General features: G+C 39.9%; 1 protein-coding gene across 2 annotated transcripts; it reads left to right on the forward strand.

Moving 5' to 3' along the window:
- Window positions 1-549: 549 nt before the first annotated feature.
- LOC6632001 (uncharacterized) lies at window positions 550-18,342 on the forward strand. Of its 2 annotated transcripts, XM_002055057.4 has the most exons (4): window positions 550-829; window positions 8,533-8,576; window positions 17,127-17,407; window positions 17,491-18,342. In XM_002055057.4, the coding sequence occupies exons 3-4, from the start codon at window positions 17,312-17,314 to the stop codon at window positions 17,944-17,946; spliced, it is 552 nt and encodes a 183-aa protein (XP_002055093.2). In that variant the 5' UTR covers window positions 550-829; window positions 8,533-8,576; window positions 17,127-17,311; the 3' UTR covers window positions 17,947-18,342. The 2 variants fall into 2 exon arrangements, with proteins under 2 accessions (XP_002055093.2, XP_015026497.1); XM_015171011.3 differs by lacking the exon at window positions 8,533-8,576.
- The last annotated feature ends 290 nt before the right edge of the window (window positions 18,343-18,632 follow it).

Genomic DNA, 18,632 nt, shown 5'->3' on the forward strand with positions numbered 1-18,632 from the left:
GATGCTTCATTCTGTGAGTTACATTTATTTACACAAAACTAATATGCCCCTATTATATTCTAAGCTTTGGATGGTCTGGATGGAATTGCTTAGATGTCCCCCGACGAGCCGTTTCGATTGCTGTCCACTAATTTTGCTTTTTGCAAAAAGTAAAACTCGTCACGGAAATAAAAAAAAAAATACAAGTGACAAATCGGCTTTAGCTTAAAAGCTTAGTCGAGACACATGCCAGAGTCTAGCGCCAAACGCGGTTAGCAGGGACACACACCCGCAACAGTAGCGTCCACACATTGCTAGCCGGCCTGTTTCAATTCGTACATATAAGAAAAACATATAAATATTTATTTTTCATAGATTTATAGGCAAAATGTTTTCTAGGAACTGCTAGAAATCGTGAGATTCCACGGCGAACGTGATAATCTGTTCCAATTGCATAAAAGTTTATTTGTAGCTTGTTATTGTTTTTCTCACAAGAAATGCGTTTCGATTTACTTTACCGCTGTTAGTTTGTCGTTGGTCTGTGACCCTCTTAGAAGCCACCTCGTAGGCACCGCTTTATGCGTTTTTAGTTCGGTTCAGTCGCTTGTCATTGTCGGTCGCACATTCCCAGAGGCTCGCTAGCTACGAAATTTGTTTAAGTCAATTGAAATTGCTTCCTTTTTGTCCCAGCTACAAATCATTTACAATAATTTGATAACAAAAAAACAAAAGAAAAAAAAATTTGGCTCTCGTGTTCTTGTCAAACGTGGTATTTTTTTTTTCGCTCCGTGTGTGTGTGTTGCGCGATCTCAAATCGATTGTATTGTGTTTAAAACAGCTGTCAGCAAAGGTGAGTCTGCAAGCAGGCGGCGTCCGCTCAGAGCGAAAGCTGTACGCACATGCTCAAAACATATTCAAATGAGAAGAGCACATCATGCGGTGGCGTTCCAGAAAATGTTAGCCAGCGAAAAAAGTTAGCAAAAAAAAAAAAAACTTGACGAAAGGGCTATCTACGATACGCCGAAGATTAAATACTATTTGCAGATATATCTTTGCTTAATCGTGCGAGTCTTCCTTTATAAAATATAGTATACATAAGCTTATGGAACTTGCCAATATATCTTAAAGTTTTCGAGCAATACGTCTTATATAGAATATATATATCAAATTTTGGATCTTGGTAAAAAGCTTGGATAACATGTACAGCTCATTTGATCATTGTCATATTTAACACTGCGCCTCAAAATATGGACACCAGCAAAGATGACATATATTCAAATATATTTACGTATGTTTCCTAAAAATATTTGATATCAAATGACAAGTTGTGCATAAGAGCGCTTTACAACACTGAACGTCGACTTCGGGCTGGACTTTGAAGCGTTACCTTACTTTACGTGGTTTCTGCTATTATCATACCTGTATTAATAGTGCGCTGCCTGACATCGAGAACAGTGAATGTTTTTTTTTTCATCATCATTTTCAAACTATAAAGAACTTCCAGAGATAAGATACGAAAATACAAATGTTCGTACAGCCACTAACGCCAATGATAAAACAAAATGTGAGTTCGATATTTCAGCTGAATTGAGAACATGTTAACGTGTACGTTTCATGGAATGACCCACCTCACCTAGTAGGAGTAATGGCATATTTAGATCATCTCAAGTCACATCATTCTGTCATGTTAACAATTCGAAGAATGTTCAATATTTAAAACAAAGTTGTTAATTAATGAAAAAAGAAAAAGACCTAACTATGTTAGAGGCTTTCATCCAAATTTTTACAGAGTTCGCTCTTACCTAGTGTATATCAAAGTCTGTGCGGAGCAACAAGCTATTGAGAATTCTCATGCATATAAAAAATTGATTCGAATTGTTACTCATAAAAGCTTTAGGCGTTGGGCTCCGAGCTTTTTCCCACATTCTTCAAATTAACCAATAAAAAAAAACCTAAACAAATGAGCTGCGTGACAAGAGGCCGTAGAGCGTATTCATTCAGAGCAATTGACCAGAAATGCACACAAATTTTTGTTTGTATATGTTTTTCCACATATGTATATATATATATATATATTGCATGTGCAACCACCTACATGTAATTATCGCAGTAACAATAAAATAACCCAAAGTGGGAAACTTTAATACCTTTTGTATGTATTCATTGCAATCTATTAGCAGAAGAGGGACAGATTTTTATATAAACAGACAGTTAAGGGTACAAAAAGTCGGGGCAGAAGATAAGAAAGAGAATAAAACTATCTTGACAAAAAGAGATAGAGAGCGAAGGAAAGAGACAGAGATAGAGGATACAGCAGAGTATATAATAGTCAGGTTATGGCAGAGATAAAATGTATTAGATTACCAAGAAAACATTTTAATATAGCACTTATAATTTTAACATGAAACTCTGTCAAGCTTACTAGAATTCGTAAGAATCACAGAGTGGGGCAATGCCATAAAATAGCTTTTTTTTAAATAATAGTGCAATATGAAGTATGTATATTTGGTTAGGAAATCGTACACGGATTTGTAAGACATACTAGAATTCTTGAGAATCGCAGAGTAGGGCAATGTTAAAAAACATCGTATCTTTTCAATTACAGCGTAGCGAGCGCAGTTATCAAAGTTAAGCTTGGCAGAAGAAAACAAACGCAACATAATACAACACAAGTAAACGGACTTGGCCAATTTTAGCTTTATGAAAAGTTATTGTTAATTTTTAGCCCATGAAACACGCATCTAGTAAATTTTTTATAGACTTAAGAAAATAAATCTAATGGTCGTTTTACGTTTGAATTGGGTTGATCCTAGATATCTGAAAATCAATGAGTTATGTCTGTCTCGCCGCACAACACTCAAAAGCTAAATGTTCAAGCAAACAACGTGTATTCCGTTTTTAGCCGATTTTTCTACCAAAGCTCACATGATAGTTTTTTCAGCTGGCACACAGAAGTATGCAGCATAAACTTTTTCGGACTTTGCCATGGGCACCAAATGGGGTCGCAAAATTCCGTTATAAACCGTTAAGTTATTTTAATTGGAAAGAAGTTCAGAAGTTCAAAGAAGCTTTTACAGGTAATGTCGATAAAAGGAAATAAGAAGATAAGATAAGTCAATAAGAAGAGTATTCGACCGGATTGAGGTTCTCTTCCAAGAGTCGGCATAGCTATGTCTGCTTCCATGTAAGCTAGGCTCTCACAATATCAAATAGCTGCCATAGGAACGATCGATCGAAAATGATGTTTTTGTTGAACATTTTTTCGTTCTCAAGATATCTTAAGTAGACATTATCATTCTTCATTCATGTGAGCAAAGTCTTATCAACATCAAACTACTTGTTTTAAAGAAGCATCGGTTGAAAAATGAGTTTGGCTATGAAAAATAGATCTGTTTTCCAAGAATGCTCGACCTATTACGAGGCTTACTTTTCTCCACACATATCTATTTAGCCGTTTCCAATCGTAATATTTTATTATATGCCTCCTATTGGATCAGAAATAAAGCATTCGTAGAAAAGCAGTTCAAGTCTGCAAGGGTATTTAATCTTTGGCGTGTCGCAGATTGCGGTTTTTATACCCTGAACCCATTTAAAATTGGTATAAGGGTATATTATATTTGTGCAAAATCCAAATGTATGTAACAGGCAGAAGGAAGCATCTCCGACCCCATAAATTTAAATGCAATTGACTTTTTCAGTATACACAAATATTATATGATTCAATAAGATATAGTGTAGAAAATTTCATAAAGATCGGTTAAAAAAAAACCAAAGTTATATGCAACTGCGCAATTGAATAGAATTCATGAATTTCTTTAAGAATTTCTGTATGTACAAACACACATTCATGCGCGTCTGCTTCGCGTTTTAATAGCATGGTTATTGCGACTTTTTTCTATTTTGCTATGTAAGTTCTTTTTTTTATCATAAGTGCTTCATTCAAAATTTTGACCCAAATCGACAAAATGGCAAGGGGTTAGTGCGAAAACGGAAACTTTTTCGATGATTTACTTTTAATATCTCGGATACTAGCTCCGCGCGGAGATATGACGTTCCAAAACGACATAATATCTCGGGTAATAGCTCCGCGTGGAGATATGACGTTCCAAAACGACATAATATCTCGGGAAATGGCTCCGCGCGGAGATATGACGTTCCAAAACGACATAACTCCGCGCGGAGACATGACGTTCCAAAACGACATAATATCTCGGGAAATAGCTCCGCGCGGAGATATGACGTTCCAAAACGACATAACTCCGCGCGGAGATATGACGTTCCAAAACGACATAATATCTCGGGAAATAGCTCCGCGCGGAGATATGACGTTCCAAAACGACATAATATCTCGGGAAATAGGTCCGCGCGGAGATATGGCGTTCCAAAACGACATAATATCACGGATAATAGGTCCGCGTGGAGATATGACGTTCCAAAACGACATAATATCACGGATAATAGCTCCGCGCGGAGATATGACGTTCCAAAACGACATAATATCTCGGATAATAGATCCGCGCGGAGATATGATGTTCCAAAACGACATAACTCCGCGCGGAGATATGACGTTCCAAAACGACATAATATCTCGGGTAATAGTTTCGCGGGGAGATATGACGTTCCAAAACGACATAATATCTCGGGAAATAGGTCCGCGCGGAGATATGACGTTCCAAAACGACATAACCCCGCGCGGAGATATGACGTTCCAAAACGACATAATATCTCGGGTAATAGTTACGTGGGGAGATATGACGTTCCAAAACGACATAATATCTCGGGTTACAGCTCCGCGCGGAGATATGACGTTCCAAAACGAAATAATATCTCGGGAAATAGGTCCGCGCGGAGATATGACGTTCCAAAACGACATAACCCCGCGCGGAGATATGACGTTCCAAAACGAAATAATATCTCGGGTAATAGTTACGCGGGGAGATATGACGTTCCAAAACGACATAATATCTCGGGTAAAAGCTCCGCGCGGAGATATGACGTTCCAAAACGACATAAGCCCGCGCGGAGATATGACGTTCCAAAACGACATAATATCTCGGGTTACAGCTCCGCGCGGAGATATGACGTTCCAAAACGACATAATATCTCGGGTTACAGCTCCGCGCGGAGATATGACGTTCCAAAACGAAATAATATCTCGGGTAATAGTTACGCGGGGAGATATGACGTTCCAAAACGACATAATATCTCGGGAAATAGGTCCGCGCGGAGATATGACGTTCCAAAACGACATAACCCCGCGCGGAGATATGACGTTCCAAAACGACATAATATCTCGGGTAATAGCTCCGCGCGGAGATATGACGTTCCAAAACGACATAATATCTCGGGAAATAGGTCCGCGCGGAGACATGACGTTCCAAAACGACATAACCCCGCGCGGAGATTTGACGTTCCAAAACGACATAATATCTCGGGAAATAGATCCGCGCGGAGATATGACGTTCCAAAACGACATAATATCTCGGGAAATAGCTCCGCGCGGAGATATGACGTTCCAAAACGACATAATATCTCGGGAAATAGGTCCGCGCGGAGATATGACGTTCCAAAACGACATAACCCCGCGCGGAGATATGACGTTCCAAAACGACATAATATCTCGGGTAATAGTTACGCGGGGAGATATGACGTTCCAAAACGACATAATATCTCGGGTTACAGCTCCGCGCGGAGATATGACGTTCCAAAACGACATAATATCTCGGGAAATAGGTCCGCGCGGAGATATGACGTTCCAAAACGACATAACTCCGCGCGGAGATATGACGTTCCAAAACGACATAATATCTCGGGAAATAGGTCCGCGCGGAGATATGACGTTCCAAAACGACATAATATCTCGGGAAATAGGTCCGCGCGGAGATATGACGTTCGAAAACGACATAACCCCGCGCGGAGATATGACGTTCCAAAACGACATAATATCTCGGGTAATAGCTCCGCGCGGAGATATGACGTTCCAAAACGACATAATATCTCGGGAAATAGCTCCGCGCGGAGATATGACGTTCCAAAACGACATAATATCTCGGGAAATAGGTCCGCGCGGAGATATGACGTTCCAAAACGACATAACTCCGCGCGGAGATATGACGTTCCAAAACGACATAATATCTCGGGAAATAGCTCCGCGCGGAGATATGACGTTCCAAAACGACATAATATCTCGGGTTACAGCTCCGCGGGGAGATATGACGTTCCAAAACGACATAATATCTCGGGTAATAGTTTCGCGGGGAGATATGACGTTCCAAAACGACATAATATCTCGGGAAATAGGTCCGCGCGGAGATATGACGTTCCAAAACGACATAACCCCGCGCGGAGATATGACGTTCCAAAACGACATAATATCTCGGGAAATAGCTCCGCGCGGAGATATGACGTTCCAAAACGACATAATATCTCGGGAAATAGGTCCGCGCTGAGACATGACGTTCCAAAACGACATAACCCCGCGCGGAGATTTGACGTTCCAAAACGACATAATATCTCGGGAAATAGGTCCGCGCGGAGATATGACGTTCCAAAACGACATAATATCTCGGGAAATAGGTCCGCGCGGAGATATGACGTTCCAAAACGACATAACCCCGCGCGGAGATATGACGTTCCAAAACGACATAATATCTCGGGTAATAGGTTCGCGGGGAGATATGACGTTCCAAAACGACATAATATCTCGGGTTACAGCTCCGCGCGGAGATATGACATTCCAAAACGACATAATTCCGCGCGGAGATATGACGTTCCAAAACGACATAACCCCGCGCGGAGATATGACGTTCCAAAACGACATAACCCCGTGCAGAGATATGACGTTCCAAAACAACATAATATCTCGGGAAATAGGTCCGCGCAGAGATATGACGTTCCAAAACGACATAATATCTCGGGTTACAGCTCCGCGCGGAGATATGACGTTCCAAAACGACATAATTCCGCGCGGAGATATGACGTTCCAAAACGACATAACCCCGCGCGGAGATATGACGTTCCAAAACGACATAACCCCGTGCGGAGATATGACGTTCCAAAACAACATAATATCTCGGGAAATAGGTCCGGGCGGAGATATGACGTTCCAAAACGACATAATATCTCGGGTTGCAGCTCCGCGCGGAGCTATGACGTTCTAAAACGACATAATATCTCGGGAAATAGCTCCGCGCGAAGACATGACGTTCCAAAACGACATAACCCTGCGCGGAGATACGACGTTCCAAAGCGACATAATATCTCGGATTACAGCTCCGCGCGGAGATATGACCTTCCAAATCATCGCGATTTTTTTCAAAATCGAGGTCGGTGTGAAAACCGAAACTTTTTCGATAATTTTTTTTTAATATCTCGGGTAAATAATGTCTGATTTTAAAATGTTATACATTTTTGAATGCGTACGGATCCCTACCATCAATTGGCATTCAAACAAATTAATCATCGATGGGTTAAAAAAATGTTGTTGACAAAAAACCGATTCGTTTGTAAATTCAACCTTTTTGATAATTTTTTGGAATATTTCCGTCAAGTAATGTCCGATTTTGCAATTTCATACCATTTTTGACTCGTAAGGATCAGTTATATCGATTGGCATAAAAAAATAGGAAATCCAATTTTTCGATGATTTTTATACCCTGAACCCATTAAAAATGGTTATAAGGGTATATTGTATTTGTGCAAAATCCAAATATATGTAACAGACAGACAAAGTATCTCCGACCCCATAAAGTATATATATCCTTGATCAGCATCAATGGCCTAGTCGATCTAGCCATGTCCGTCTATCTGTCCGTCCGTCCGTCCGTATGTATGAACGCAAGGATCTCAGAACATATAAGAGCTATAGACTTGAAATTTTAGATGGGACAAGTTTGGTAAATAATAAGAGCTAGAGTCAGAAAACATGATATGTTGCTTCTAAAATAGAATATATATATGCATTTAATGTTGGAAGAATAGGGTTCAGGGTATCCCCTAGTCGGGAGCTCCTGACTAGAACGTCTTACTTGTTTTTGTTTGTTCTCTAGTCATCTTATAGTCTCACAGTCATATATTTTACGACTCTCAACAATTTGTCTATATGCTTTATAATATACTAATATCTGTGTCAACATAATTGGACGGATTTAAGATCCCATACTTATTATTTAGAATAATTTCATAAAATTTTGTTTAATTTCTTTTTCGTTTGAATTATTATTTTTATTTTCAAATAAATGCATTCAAGATATTTTTAAAACAGATTTGCAATAAATGTGATCAGCAAGGGTATTTAATGTTCGGCATTGCTTAGCTAGCTTAGCATTGACAATGTCATGAGAGCTTCGTTGCAGCACAGTAAATATTTGATTAAGTCTCGTCGTGTAGCATCTGCATTTGTGCACAAAATGAAAGATGAATGAATTTGTAGTCAGCATTCAAGCTAGACTAACTCACTTAATAGCTGACATTGCCATTAATCATTTTGTGCCCGACTGCTTTACTCAGTTGATTAGCTAACTCAAAATCGATATGTTTACTTCTCAATTCCAGCAAGCACATCTCAGCCCAAACCGATCGGCGTGCCGTTTTGTAAGGTAATTTAACCTGAACTTTTACTGGCTTTAAGTACAGCGTGGCGTATGCGTAATATGCCAGAATAAGTTAATATTACATACGCGAGCAATTTCATGAACTCAAAAATGCGTCATAACATGAAAAGAAAAAGAAAACGAAAAAAATAACCAACCAGTAAAAATAGCGTTAAATTCTCGCTCTCTCGGATCGCTTTGGTGCGATGCCGTCTATTTTATTTCCCTTTACCAGCAAATATGTTTGCGGTGTAAACAGCTCGGGTTCCCCATGGCTGGCCATAATATCCGTAGCGAACGATGTACCCGGCTAGAGCTAGTTCCAAAAATAAAAGCTGTCTTCATCCCGCCAGAGATGGGCTCGACTATATGAGGCTCGTGTGGCACATAACAATTGTTCGGCTTTAATTCGTATTTTGGCAACGTCACATATGGGAAAGTACTTCCCAAGCCCCCATTCCTAATGCCATCGGCAAACAATTGAGTGTGTCAGTTGCTGTTTAATGATACCTACATACCTACATATGATGTTGCTGATGACGAAGAGTCGCTCGGCGAATCCAATCCGGGCAGTAGGCGGGTATACACTATCAAATACCCATTATGTTCGCCATTGGGCAGGGTAAAGAAAAAACATAATTCACAATGATTTTTCTATTAAACTCTTATGTGTGTTTACAAACAAAAGTCAATACACTTTGCTCACTTGCAGAGCATGATTCATGGCTGATGTCTGATTCACTTAGTTGCTGACTTTAGAAAATGTATGGCACAATATTTACTATATAGAGCAATATGCATGAATGTGGATGCAACTACTGAGCACACAGAATCATCCAATTGGTTTATACCGATTTCAATTTCGATTTGTCATACAAATTTCCCCATTTCGTTCACATTTGAACTGCGCTATGTTTTATAGGAAATGCGTTACATATAAATCTTATTTGAATATGTTAACTCATCCAAGGTTAACGCACAACATTTATTATAATTTGTGCTACAAAATCTACAACAAAACGTTAGCTCACATTTAAGAAAATCACCTTTAAGTTGGAAGTTTCTCTTAGTTGCGGAACGTTTGCTTGATATAAGGGAAAATGAAAAACATAAATAAATACTGATAAATTCAGGCATTAGATTTATATTAGTTTGATACAACTTGCCATTTCTCGCTTGGGCTACAGGGTATAACAACTAAACGCAAAAACAAATATTGAGCTTTGAGTTTCTCGCTCGGTGATTTCCCTGAGCTGGAACCTATCGACCGCCGGCTGTCTGCTGCCAGCTGCCAGCTACCAGCTACCAGCTGCCAGTCAGCAGCTTTGCCGCCTGGCTTGTCTGTGGTCAGTTAGTCGAGCTTATCGAGCTGGTCGAGACGAGCCGGGACCGAGAGATCCGCTGTTTGAGCTCTGAGCGGGAGCTTTGCTTTTGGGGTATTTCCACATGGCGCATCAATTGAATTGGAGTTTTATTTTCGTGCCATGATTTTGGCAGGTGATGCACAAGCTACGTGTGTCTCTGGCCGTCAGCTGGTTGGATTTGGGGCCGTTGTTGCTTGTTTGCTAAAAGCCAACTGACCGTTTAGTGTTAGCCCCGCACGCCCTCCTCCTGCTGGGGCTTGGGCCAACACAAGTAGCTCTCGCTAGAATTGGCCGATTGATCACCGGCCTGGGCAGCATCCGCCTACAGTAGTTAGCCTCTTCAGCTCAAATTATAAAACACACAAGCGCAACGTCAGCCTCAAAGTCAACATCAACGTCAACGCCAACGCCAACACATTGACTCGACGCTCTGTCATTGACACACAGTCAAAGGGGCTGATAAGAAATCAACTGAATTGACTGCTTATAAAAATAAAAACTAACAACAGGAACAGCAAAGCACATAGATGAAAACGGAAATGCAACCAAAGGTGCTCAGTTAATCAAACAATTTAAGATATATTTTATTTAGTTTTTTATTCACCTGCAAGGAAATTGCTGTCAATTAATTTGCACTTTTATTGAATCGATAACGAGTTTTATTATCAAATATTTATAGCATAATTAATTGCTGCCAAAGTTGAATTATCCTTGAGGATACATTTAGTTTTCGAAAGATTGTTCCTGTGGCATGCATAAATTAGAAGGGTTTATATTGATAAGACAAGGTAAGGAAAGAAAACATTTCCATACAAAAATCTTCCTTTCAACCGTGGCTGATAAGATTTTGCTCAAGTGTGAGGAGTATGAAAAAAATATTTAGGGCCAAGTTTGTTACAAATATTTTCACAAATGAAAAAGGTTGCCTACAAGAACCTTATCTATATAGCATATATAACCCGATCTGCTTAAAATAAATTCCCATAATGGTCTTTGTAAATGAGTTTGAAATCGATCGAAAGACAAACAAATAACTGGCATACAACTTTTTTCCTTAAAATTAAAACAGTTATAGCTGAAATTTCCCAAATCGCCGAAACACGTTTTCATGATGGAAATTGAAATTAGCAATGGCTTCGCAACTGAGAGACTAGCTTGCATAAGCACAAAGGAACATGACTATATCGACTTGACTGCTGATGCTGATCAAGAATATATATACTCTATGGGGTCGGACAAAATTATAATATCCTCTGCAGCGGTATACAAATAGTTGAAGCTGCTTGGTTAAAATTTGTGTTAATTTTCTTTGTGTCAATACTCTTAAGCCTTCGACCATATGCTGGCAATAGTTTCAGATATATCAGTATGAAAGATAAATTAATTAAATAAATAAATATGTATTTAAGCAAATGTAATTTATAACAACTTGCTGGGTCTGAGCTCTTGATGTCCGTGCCCACGCGTGAAACTCTTCTTTAATACGGAATATCGATGGTTAAGCCTATTTAAATACGTACACACATAGTTGTCATATTTATGTATATAAACATTCTGAGAAAGTGGACATAAATCTTTTGGACACTAGAATGCCAAATGTATAAAATTACTTGATTTGATTACAATAAAACTTTTCCCAATATTTGATTAGATCAGAATATAACTATATATATATTTAACAAAGCTGTTAGAATAGAATAGAATATAAAACGGGTTTGAGAATGAGGCATATAATTTTGTCAAAAACCATTTGAGCTAGATGCAACTTTTGTTTAGAGATCATCAAGATTTCTTTCCCATTTACCAACACTGTTCGCTGATCAAACTTGATAACCCGTCACAAGCCAATGATATGATCACATGCATATATTTAATTGCTGATGATATTCTCATCAATTATGTCGCACAGTGCAACCTTAATTTGTTTTCCATTTACCAACACTGATCGCCGATAAGCCCTCGCAATCATTGATAAGATCACTTTTTGCATTTGCTGATGATATACTTATCGATTATATCGCATCGTGCAAATATCTTGTCAGATTGCAAAGAATATGTTATCAGATAAGACTTAAGGGTCAGCTTTCCGTTATCAGCCTGGGTATTTGGATTGTTTTTGAAAGTGAACACATTAAGCCACTTACACATAATATCTGAGACACATACGCAACCAACATGACTAATGCTGAAAAACCATAACATGATTTATAGTTCATTGGCAATGAGATTAATCAGAAAGTTAGCCGGAACAGGATCGGGATCGGGAACGTGAGCGGGAACGATTCAATGAATGAAGCGCTTGCTGCTACTATTCCCCTTCATAGATGATCGCCGTCATTCATTCATAAATTGTAATTATTATGATAGGCGGATGTAAGATGAAATTTCGGAGACGTCACTACGCAATGTACAGGTCATTTCTAAATAAGTAACACTCGCTGTGAAGAGCACCCCCTAAAAAGCTTTCAGCATCAGCTGGCAACTTCTTTGGGCCACAACAACCGACTATACACAGATACACACATATGCAGCTAAAAGTATAGATAAACTGGGGAGTGAGATAAGTTGATGTCGTTGGCGTTTCACACCGCATGTGCGAAAATTAGCAGCCGCAGTTTGTGCAATGTCATTGCCGTAACTAAGCTAGCGATACCTCACGGAAGAAAGCGGTGCGCAGGGAGTGCGGGCTTGGGGTTTGGTGTTTAGGGGTAGGGTCAGAAGTAGCTGTCGTGGGTAAATAACAGCGCCGGCTCTTGCTAGTCATACACACGAACCAAAAATAGCAAAGAAAATGCACAGCTTCTCGGCCATTTTATGGCATATTTTTCAGATAATAAGCAGGTGCTTCATCTGCAAGCTGGCAATGAAAAGTACAAATTATAATCGTGCTTATTCCGCATGATTTGTTTTTTTCTTTTATATTATTAATATATGTATTCTCTTTTTGAGAGCTATATACTGAAAGAATTTCTGATATTAACTAGTTTACGTAGAGGTTACCCTCGAATATATATTTTGGAAAATAAGTGAGCCAAAATTCAATATAACAAAAAAAAACCAAGACATTTTCGGTTAAGTTTTCACACTTTGTGGACAATTACTTTGAATCTGAAATAGATTTTTATTTTAAAAATTTTAAAAACATAACTATGTCATATCTAGCCAACTCCGAACGTAGTATAGTCAGACTGGGAACACTTATTTGATATCTCCATGCTTTCTTCTAAAAATGGGATTTTTGGAAATACACTCGTGTCCTTTTGGTGTTAACAAGCGTTTGACATGTTTATGCTCTGAAATGTTCAATAAGAACGGGCAATAAGAAACGAAGCTATTCAAGAAAGTATTTCCCATAATGAGGGTCTGAGGGAAATAGAAGCAAACACAAAGAAAGAAGCTGGAATCATTATTAAAAGAGATCGATACTCAATTGAGGGTACCTCCTAGTCGATCACTCCCGTCTTGGTTGTTGGTTCTTGGTTTGAGAACAAATTTATTCATCCGAGTTAATGATTAAACATAGTGTGCTTAAAGATATGTTTATATTTATTTACTACTTATGTAGTATAAAATGTTGCAAGTTTATCTGTGCTCTGTTATTATTTTAAACATTAATTTTTAGTAACAGTATTGGCATTCTTTATTCGTGAGAGAATTTATTTATACAAATACACGTATCTCGATATTGTTAGTTACAGTAAATTTATATACTTCATTCCTTGTGAAAAGCCAGGTCCATCAACTGATCCTCGGACAAGAGAGTTCCGCGAGCGAGCTCGGAGTTGCAAAGGGCGATGGCTTCTGCTCCGGCTGTGCGTATGAGTAATATGAAGTAACATTTTATAGAAGAGTCGATTGGAGTGAAATTAAATTGAAACGCCGGTTGCCGGGCTACGAGTCTCTTATACTATGCAGCTGGTATTGTCTTCTCTCTCTCTTTGTTCTTCTTCATGCACAATTTACATACATATCTCAATATTGGCGTTTGCCAATTGCCGACTGTTGTTTGGTTTGCAGTTTGCACGCACAGTAAGACCGCGCGGATCGGAAATGCCAAAGCGGCTGAAGGCAATGCATAAGCAATAAATAGCGGCAAAAAAACAACAACAACAATAACAACATAAACATAATAACAATAACCAAGAGTATGGAATGAGTGCGAAAAAAATGTAAATTAAAGATGAATGTACAAATAATTCACTGAACACCTATATGGTTTACCTGTGTATGTGTGTACAGATGTATCTGCATATGTGTACATGTCAAATATACAATGCATATAATATGTAAAGCAACAGTAATATGTTAAAATGTTGCTTGTGTTTTTGGCCTGCAAAAACAAATGTGTCCGGCGTCTGGCTTAGGTTAATGGAAATGGAAAATACGCGTTAGTATTCGATCAAGTTTATTAAACATTTTACGAAATTTAACATACACTTAGTCAAAAACAAACGTTATTTAAAAAAAAAAATTGTAGACAAAATTGCCAATATGAAGAGAAATCGAGAGCGAGAGCATGTGGGAGTGGTAAGAGGGGGGCAAAACAGACACGTTTTAAACAAACGCAGGTAAATAGCTGAACGGATGTACGGAAGTACGGAAGTGCAGCAAAGAGGCTAGAATGTTATGCCGCAAGCAGCAGCGACAGCAACAACAACAACAACAACAACAATAATAAATACAACAGGCTAACTAACTAAGAATCAAAGAAATCAACATGCGGCAAAAACATTGCAAAATGCAATGTCACATCCGTTTTGGGACATGAAGTGTGCGCATAAATTAAAACCCTCCTAAAGAAAAGGAAGAAACTAAGCAACAACAGCAGCTGTGGCACTGTGGCGCTGTTGAGTCACCTTGAGGCGACAGCGACGTCAACAGCGTCTTGCTTAAGATTTAACCTTAAGCATAGCCCTCTGCCAGCGCTTAAGCTTTTGCTGTCGCGTGCCAAGAATAGAGCCGCAGTCAGGGCGGGCAAGTCAAAGTCGGGCAGGCGATGCGTCGAGTACATACATACATACACGTTCTCTCCGTCTCTCTCATTCGCCCGCCACGCTTGCCCTGTATGTCGCGTATGTGTGTGTGTGTGTGTGTGTCGTGAATAACAGTCGCAATCGCAGTCGCAGTCGCTGCTTAAAAGTTGCGGCTGGCAGCAGCCGGACATCGCGTCGTGTAGTCTGCGACGACGCTGCTTGCTTGCCTGCTTTCTTACTCACACTCACACTCACACTCACACTCTCACTCGCACTCACACTTACAAGCGCGTGCTCACACTCGCCGCACTCCACACTCCACACTCGCACTCACATTTACTCTCACTCGCTCTCGCCCTCGCTCTGTCTGTTTTGGCGCACTGCGCCTGTGTGCTTGTATTTGTGTGTGGGTGAGTGTGCCCCACTCGTGTGCTAAGCGAACAACGGCCTCTCGGCTGGATTCGTCGTGTATTGTTTTTTGCTGGCCGCAAGTCTGCGCGCGTGTATGTGTGGTCGCTTTGCTTACATATGATTGGCTGGTAATTACAGTTCGCCCAAATTGTCGTCATCACTTGTTGTCGTCACTTGTCGCCGTTGATGTTGCTGTTCTTGTTGTTGTTGTTGTTGTGGTTATTTTTGTTGTTGCCCAAGATGCTTTCGTGTGTGTTTCGAGCTTTGCGTTCGGGCAGCGGCTCTCGCACGTTATTTATATGCTGCGCGCGCCACGAAATATTAAATAAGTAACAGATCTTGAAGAGTTAACTTGTGCCGGGTGCCCCGTCCACTCCAGTCCAACAGCAACTGTAACAAGAAAAACAATACACAATCCAATAACACAAGTAGACTCGCCAATAGTTCAAGTACTCGCGAATCCGTGCGGATATTTCTTAATACTGTGTGTGTGTGCATAAAATGCCCAAGGCAACAACAGCAACAGCAACGTTAGCAACAGCAGCAACAACAATGACAACAAAGCTAAGCACATGCGGCGGCTTCGTAACGCGGCGTATTAGCCAAATACAAGCCAGAAACGAGCACAGCTCGTCTATTGCCACCGCTAGTCCCGTGTCCTTCAGCAGTTGCCTGCGGCACGAAACCGTCTCGGTTGCAGCAACAATTGAAGCGCCAACAACAGCAGCAACTACAACTGCAACAGTCGCCTGCCAGCGTCTATGCAGCCTTCAGCCCTGCAGTCTAATATGTAAGTTTGTGCCACGGCACGTGGTGCCACTTGCAACAGTTGCAATAGTTGCAACAATTGTTGCGCTGCATCCAAACACAGCGCCAGTCACAGTGATTCACCCATCCAGCACTGTGCTGCTTTCTAATCAGATTTACTCACCCGCTATGTACGTCTATCTGTGTATGTGTGTGTGTGTGTGTGCGTGTGCGTGTGTGTGCTTGTGATATGAGAGTTTATTTATTGGACTGCGTCGTAAAAGTGTCTCGGCAGCTTTTGTTGCCATAGGTTTCGCTTAGAGTTGGGGCAGGGGCAGTCGATGTTGCCATTTTTATGTAGGTCAGGTTTTGCCTTTTCCGAATTCCAATTGGAACATGTGCGTCCAATTAGTCTAGCTAATAAATTGACGAGCAAAGTAGGACAAACAGAGGGAAAGTGTATTATATTTGTATTGCTTATATTTTCAATACTTACGAATCTTGGTCGGGTCCTTTGGGTCTGTTGCAGGATATTTGACCGAATTTGATCAGCAAATCCGATCAAGCAGCTGGGTTTGCCGATATAATGCTGTTCTGAAAGCATTATAAAGTAATTAATTATGAATGTTTTCCAAAGGAAACAACAACAATTCTGGTCCCGTCTTTCGAGTTTTCCTTCTTTGACATGGGATCGAAAATAATGATGTTTTATCATATGTGCGAAGCAATAGATGTTATTTAATTAAAAGTATTGTGTAAATAGTTAGTATTTCATGCGTAATCGAAATGGAAGCTTCGTTAAGCATTTGCTTGGGTTTTCAAGTTTTAGCTGTTCTAAGTAACAATTTCTTGCTGAACTTTGCTTTTTACTTATTTCTGTTGCAATTCAAATAGGTTTTTTTTTAATATTGCATAGTATGCGATTCCGGTTAAGATTTTATATAGCTTTTCGTACGATACACAAAGCTAATATCAATAATGGTTGACGTCTTAAGCTTAAGTTTATGCATTCACAATTTGTCACAAGTTGTTGAACTTATATCTGAATTTTTTAATTGCAGCTAGTGGCAACTATTGGGTACTTGGTGCACTGCTGATAATACTGACCGCCAGCTGTCTGCCCAGCTCGATCGCATCGCCTCGTCGCGTGGCTGGTCGACACTTGATACTGCCGCATCGCCATCACGTGCATCTGCGCTCCGCGGGACAGGAGCATCGTCTGCCATCAAATAGATTCGTGAACTGCATGGTGGCAATGAATGTGACCGAGGCAAGTACCGCACACGCCATAATTGTCAGCGAGGGGACACGTAATGCCACCATTGGTCTGCTGGAGATATGGGTGAGTAGACTTATCCGTTGCAGAGTCAGGGAGCATGGTCCGCTAACTGGTTCTCCAATCTGTTCGTTCTCTTCCCGGTACAGCTGGAGTTGAAAGGCTTCAGCTCAATGGAAGAAGCCAAGCGGCAATATAGACTGCACAGTCTCGACCTGGAGTATCCGCTCAAGGAAGCTGCCAACAATAGTGACTACGATGGCGAGGATAGTGAGTCCCCGGAAGTAGAGCTTGACAAAATATTTGAATCGCTTAGCAAATTCCGTCAGCTGATGAGCCACATCAATAAGTTCTTGCCCAATGATTGGTACAACGATTACTTCAGTAACTTCGAGGTCAAGCTCGAACACAACATGTCAGTGGCCGCCCATATGCTGGGCATACAAAATTGCACCATGGATACCACCAATGAGGTGCCCGCGCACAGGCACAATCATCCGCTGCTGGAGTTCGCCATTGTCGAGGAGATGACCCGGCTGCTGAAGGTGCTGGAGAAAAAGTATAGGGTCATGCATCGACGTGTGACGGAGGCTGCGAATGCCTAGAACTTTGTCGCAGACGCAGAAGCCCTAAAGAACGTACAAGCAAATGCCAAAAAATAAGAAGAAACATAAGAGGATGAAGATAAAGAGAAAGAAAGGGAAAAACAAATCTAAACTAAGCAGCAAATCGAATTCTAACCCAATTTTTGTGCCTTACATTACAATTATTATTATTATTTTTTAATCCTGCATGCCATCTATGTTTACTAATAGCCTGTATTAGTTAATGCTGAACCCTCTCACCGCTCACGTTGATTATTTATTTAATATTATTTAATTTAAATATATATATATATATATGTATACTTTTTATGCGCATATACGATATTTACGATAGTTATTTGTCAATTTTCATCAATTGTTATTATTTATGCATTCATTTGATCGTCTGAAAAATTGTATTTATTATGTTTAATTAATTTATTCATTTCAAATTTCTATTGTTACTCGAAAACGCCTTGAATCTTAATGTTTATTGTTTTCTGTCGATTTTTTTTTTCAGCTATAAGCCCCAAGTATTATAAAATAATAAACGCAATTTGCGACTTTACCATAAAAACTTACTTCAATCCGGAATTTTGATATGTTCTGCAGATGTGGGAATCATTTATTTTATATTATGCTCGTAGAGGGGTCTGAGATGACCTAATCTGCGACAATATATGGATCAAGTCTGATCGAAATTTCAG

The sequence above is a fragment of the Drosophila virilis genome, chromosome X (genome assembly GCF_030788295.1).
Source record: "Drosophila virilis strain 15010-1051.87 chromosome X, Dvir_AGI_RSII-ME, whole genome shotgun sequence".
NCBI lineage: Eukaryota > Metazoa > Arthropoda > Insecta > Diptera > Drosophilidae > Drosophila > Drosophila virilis.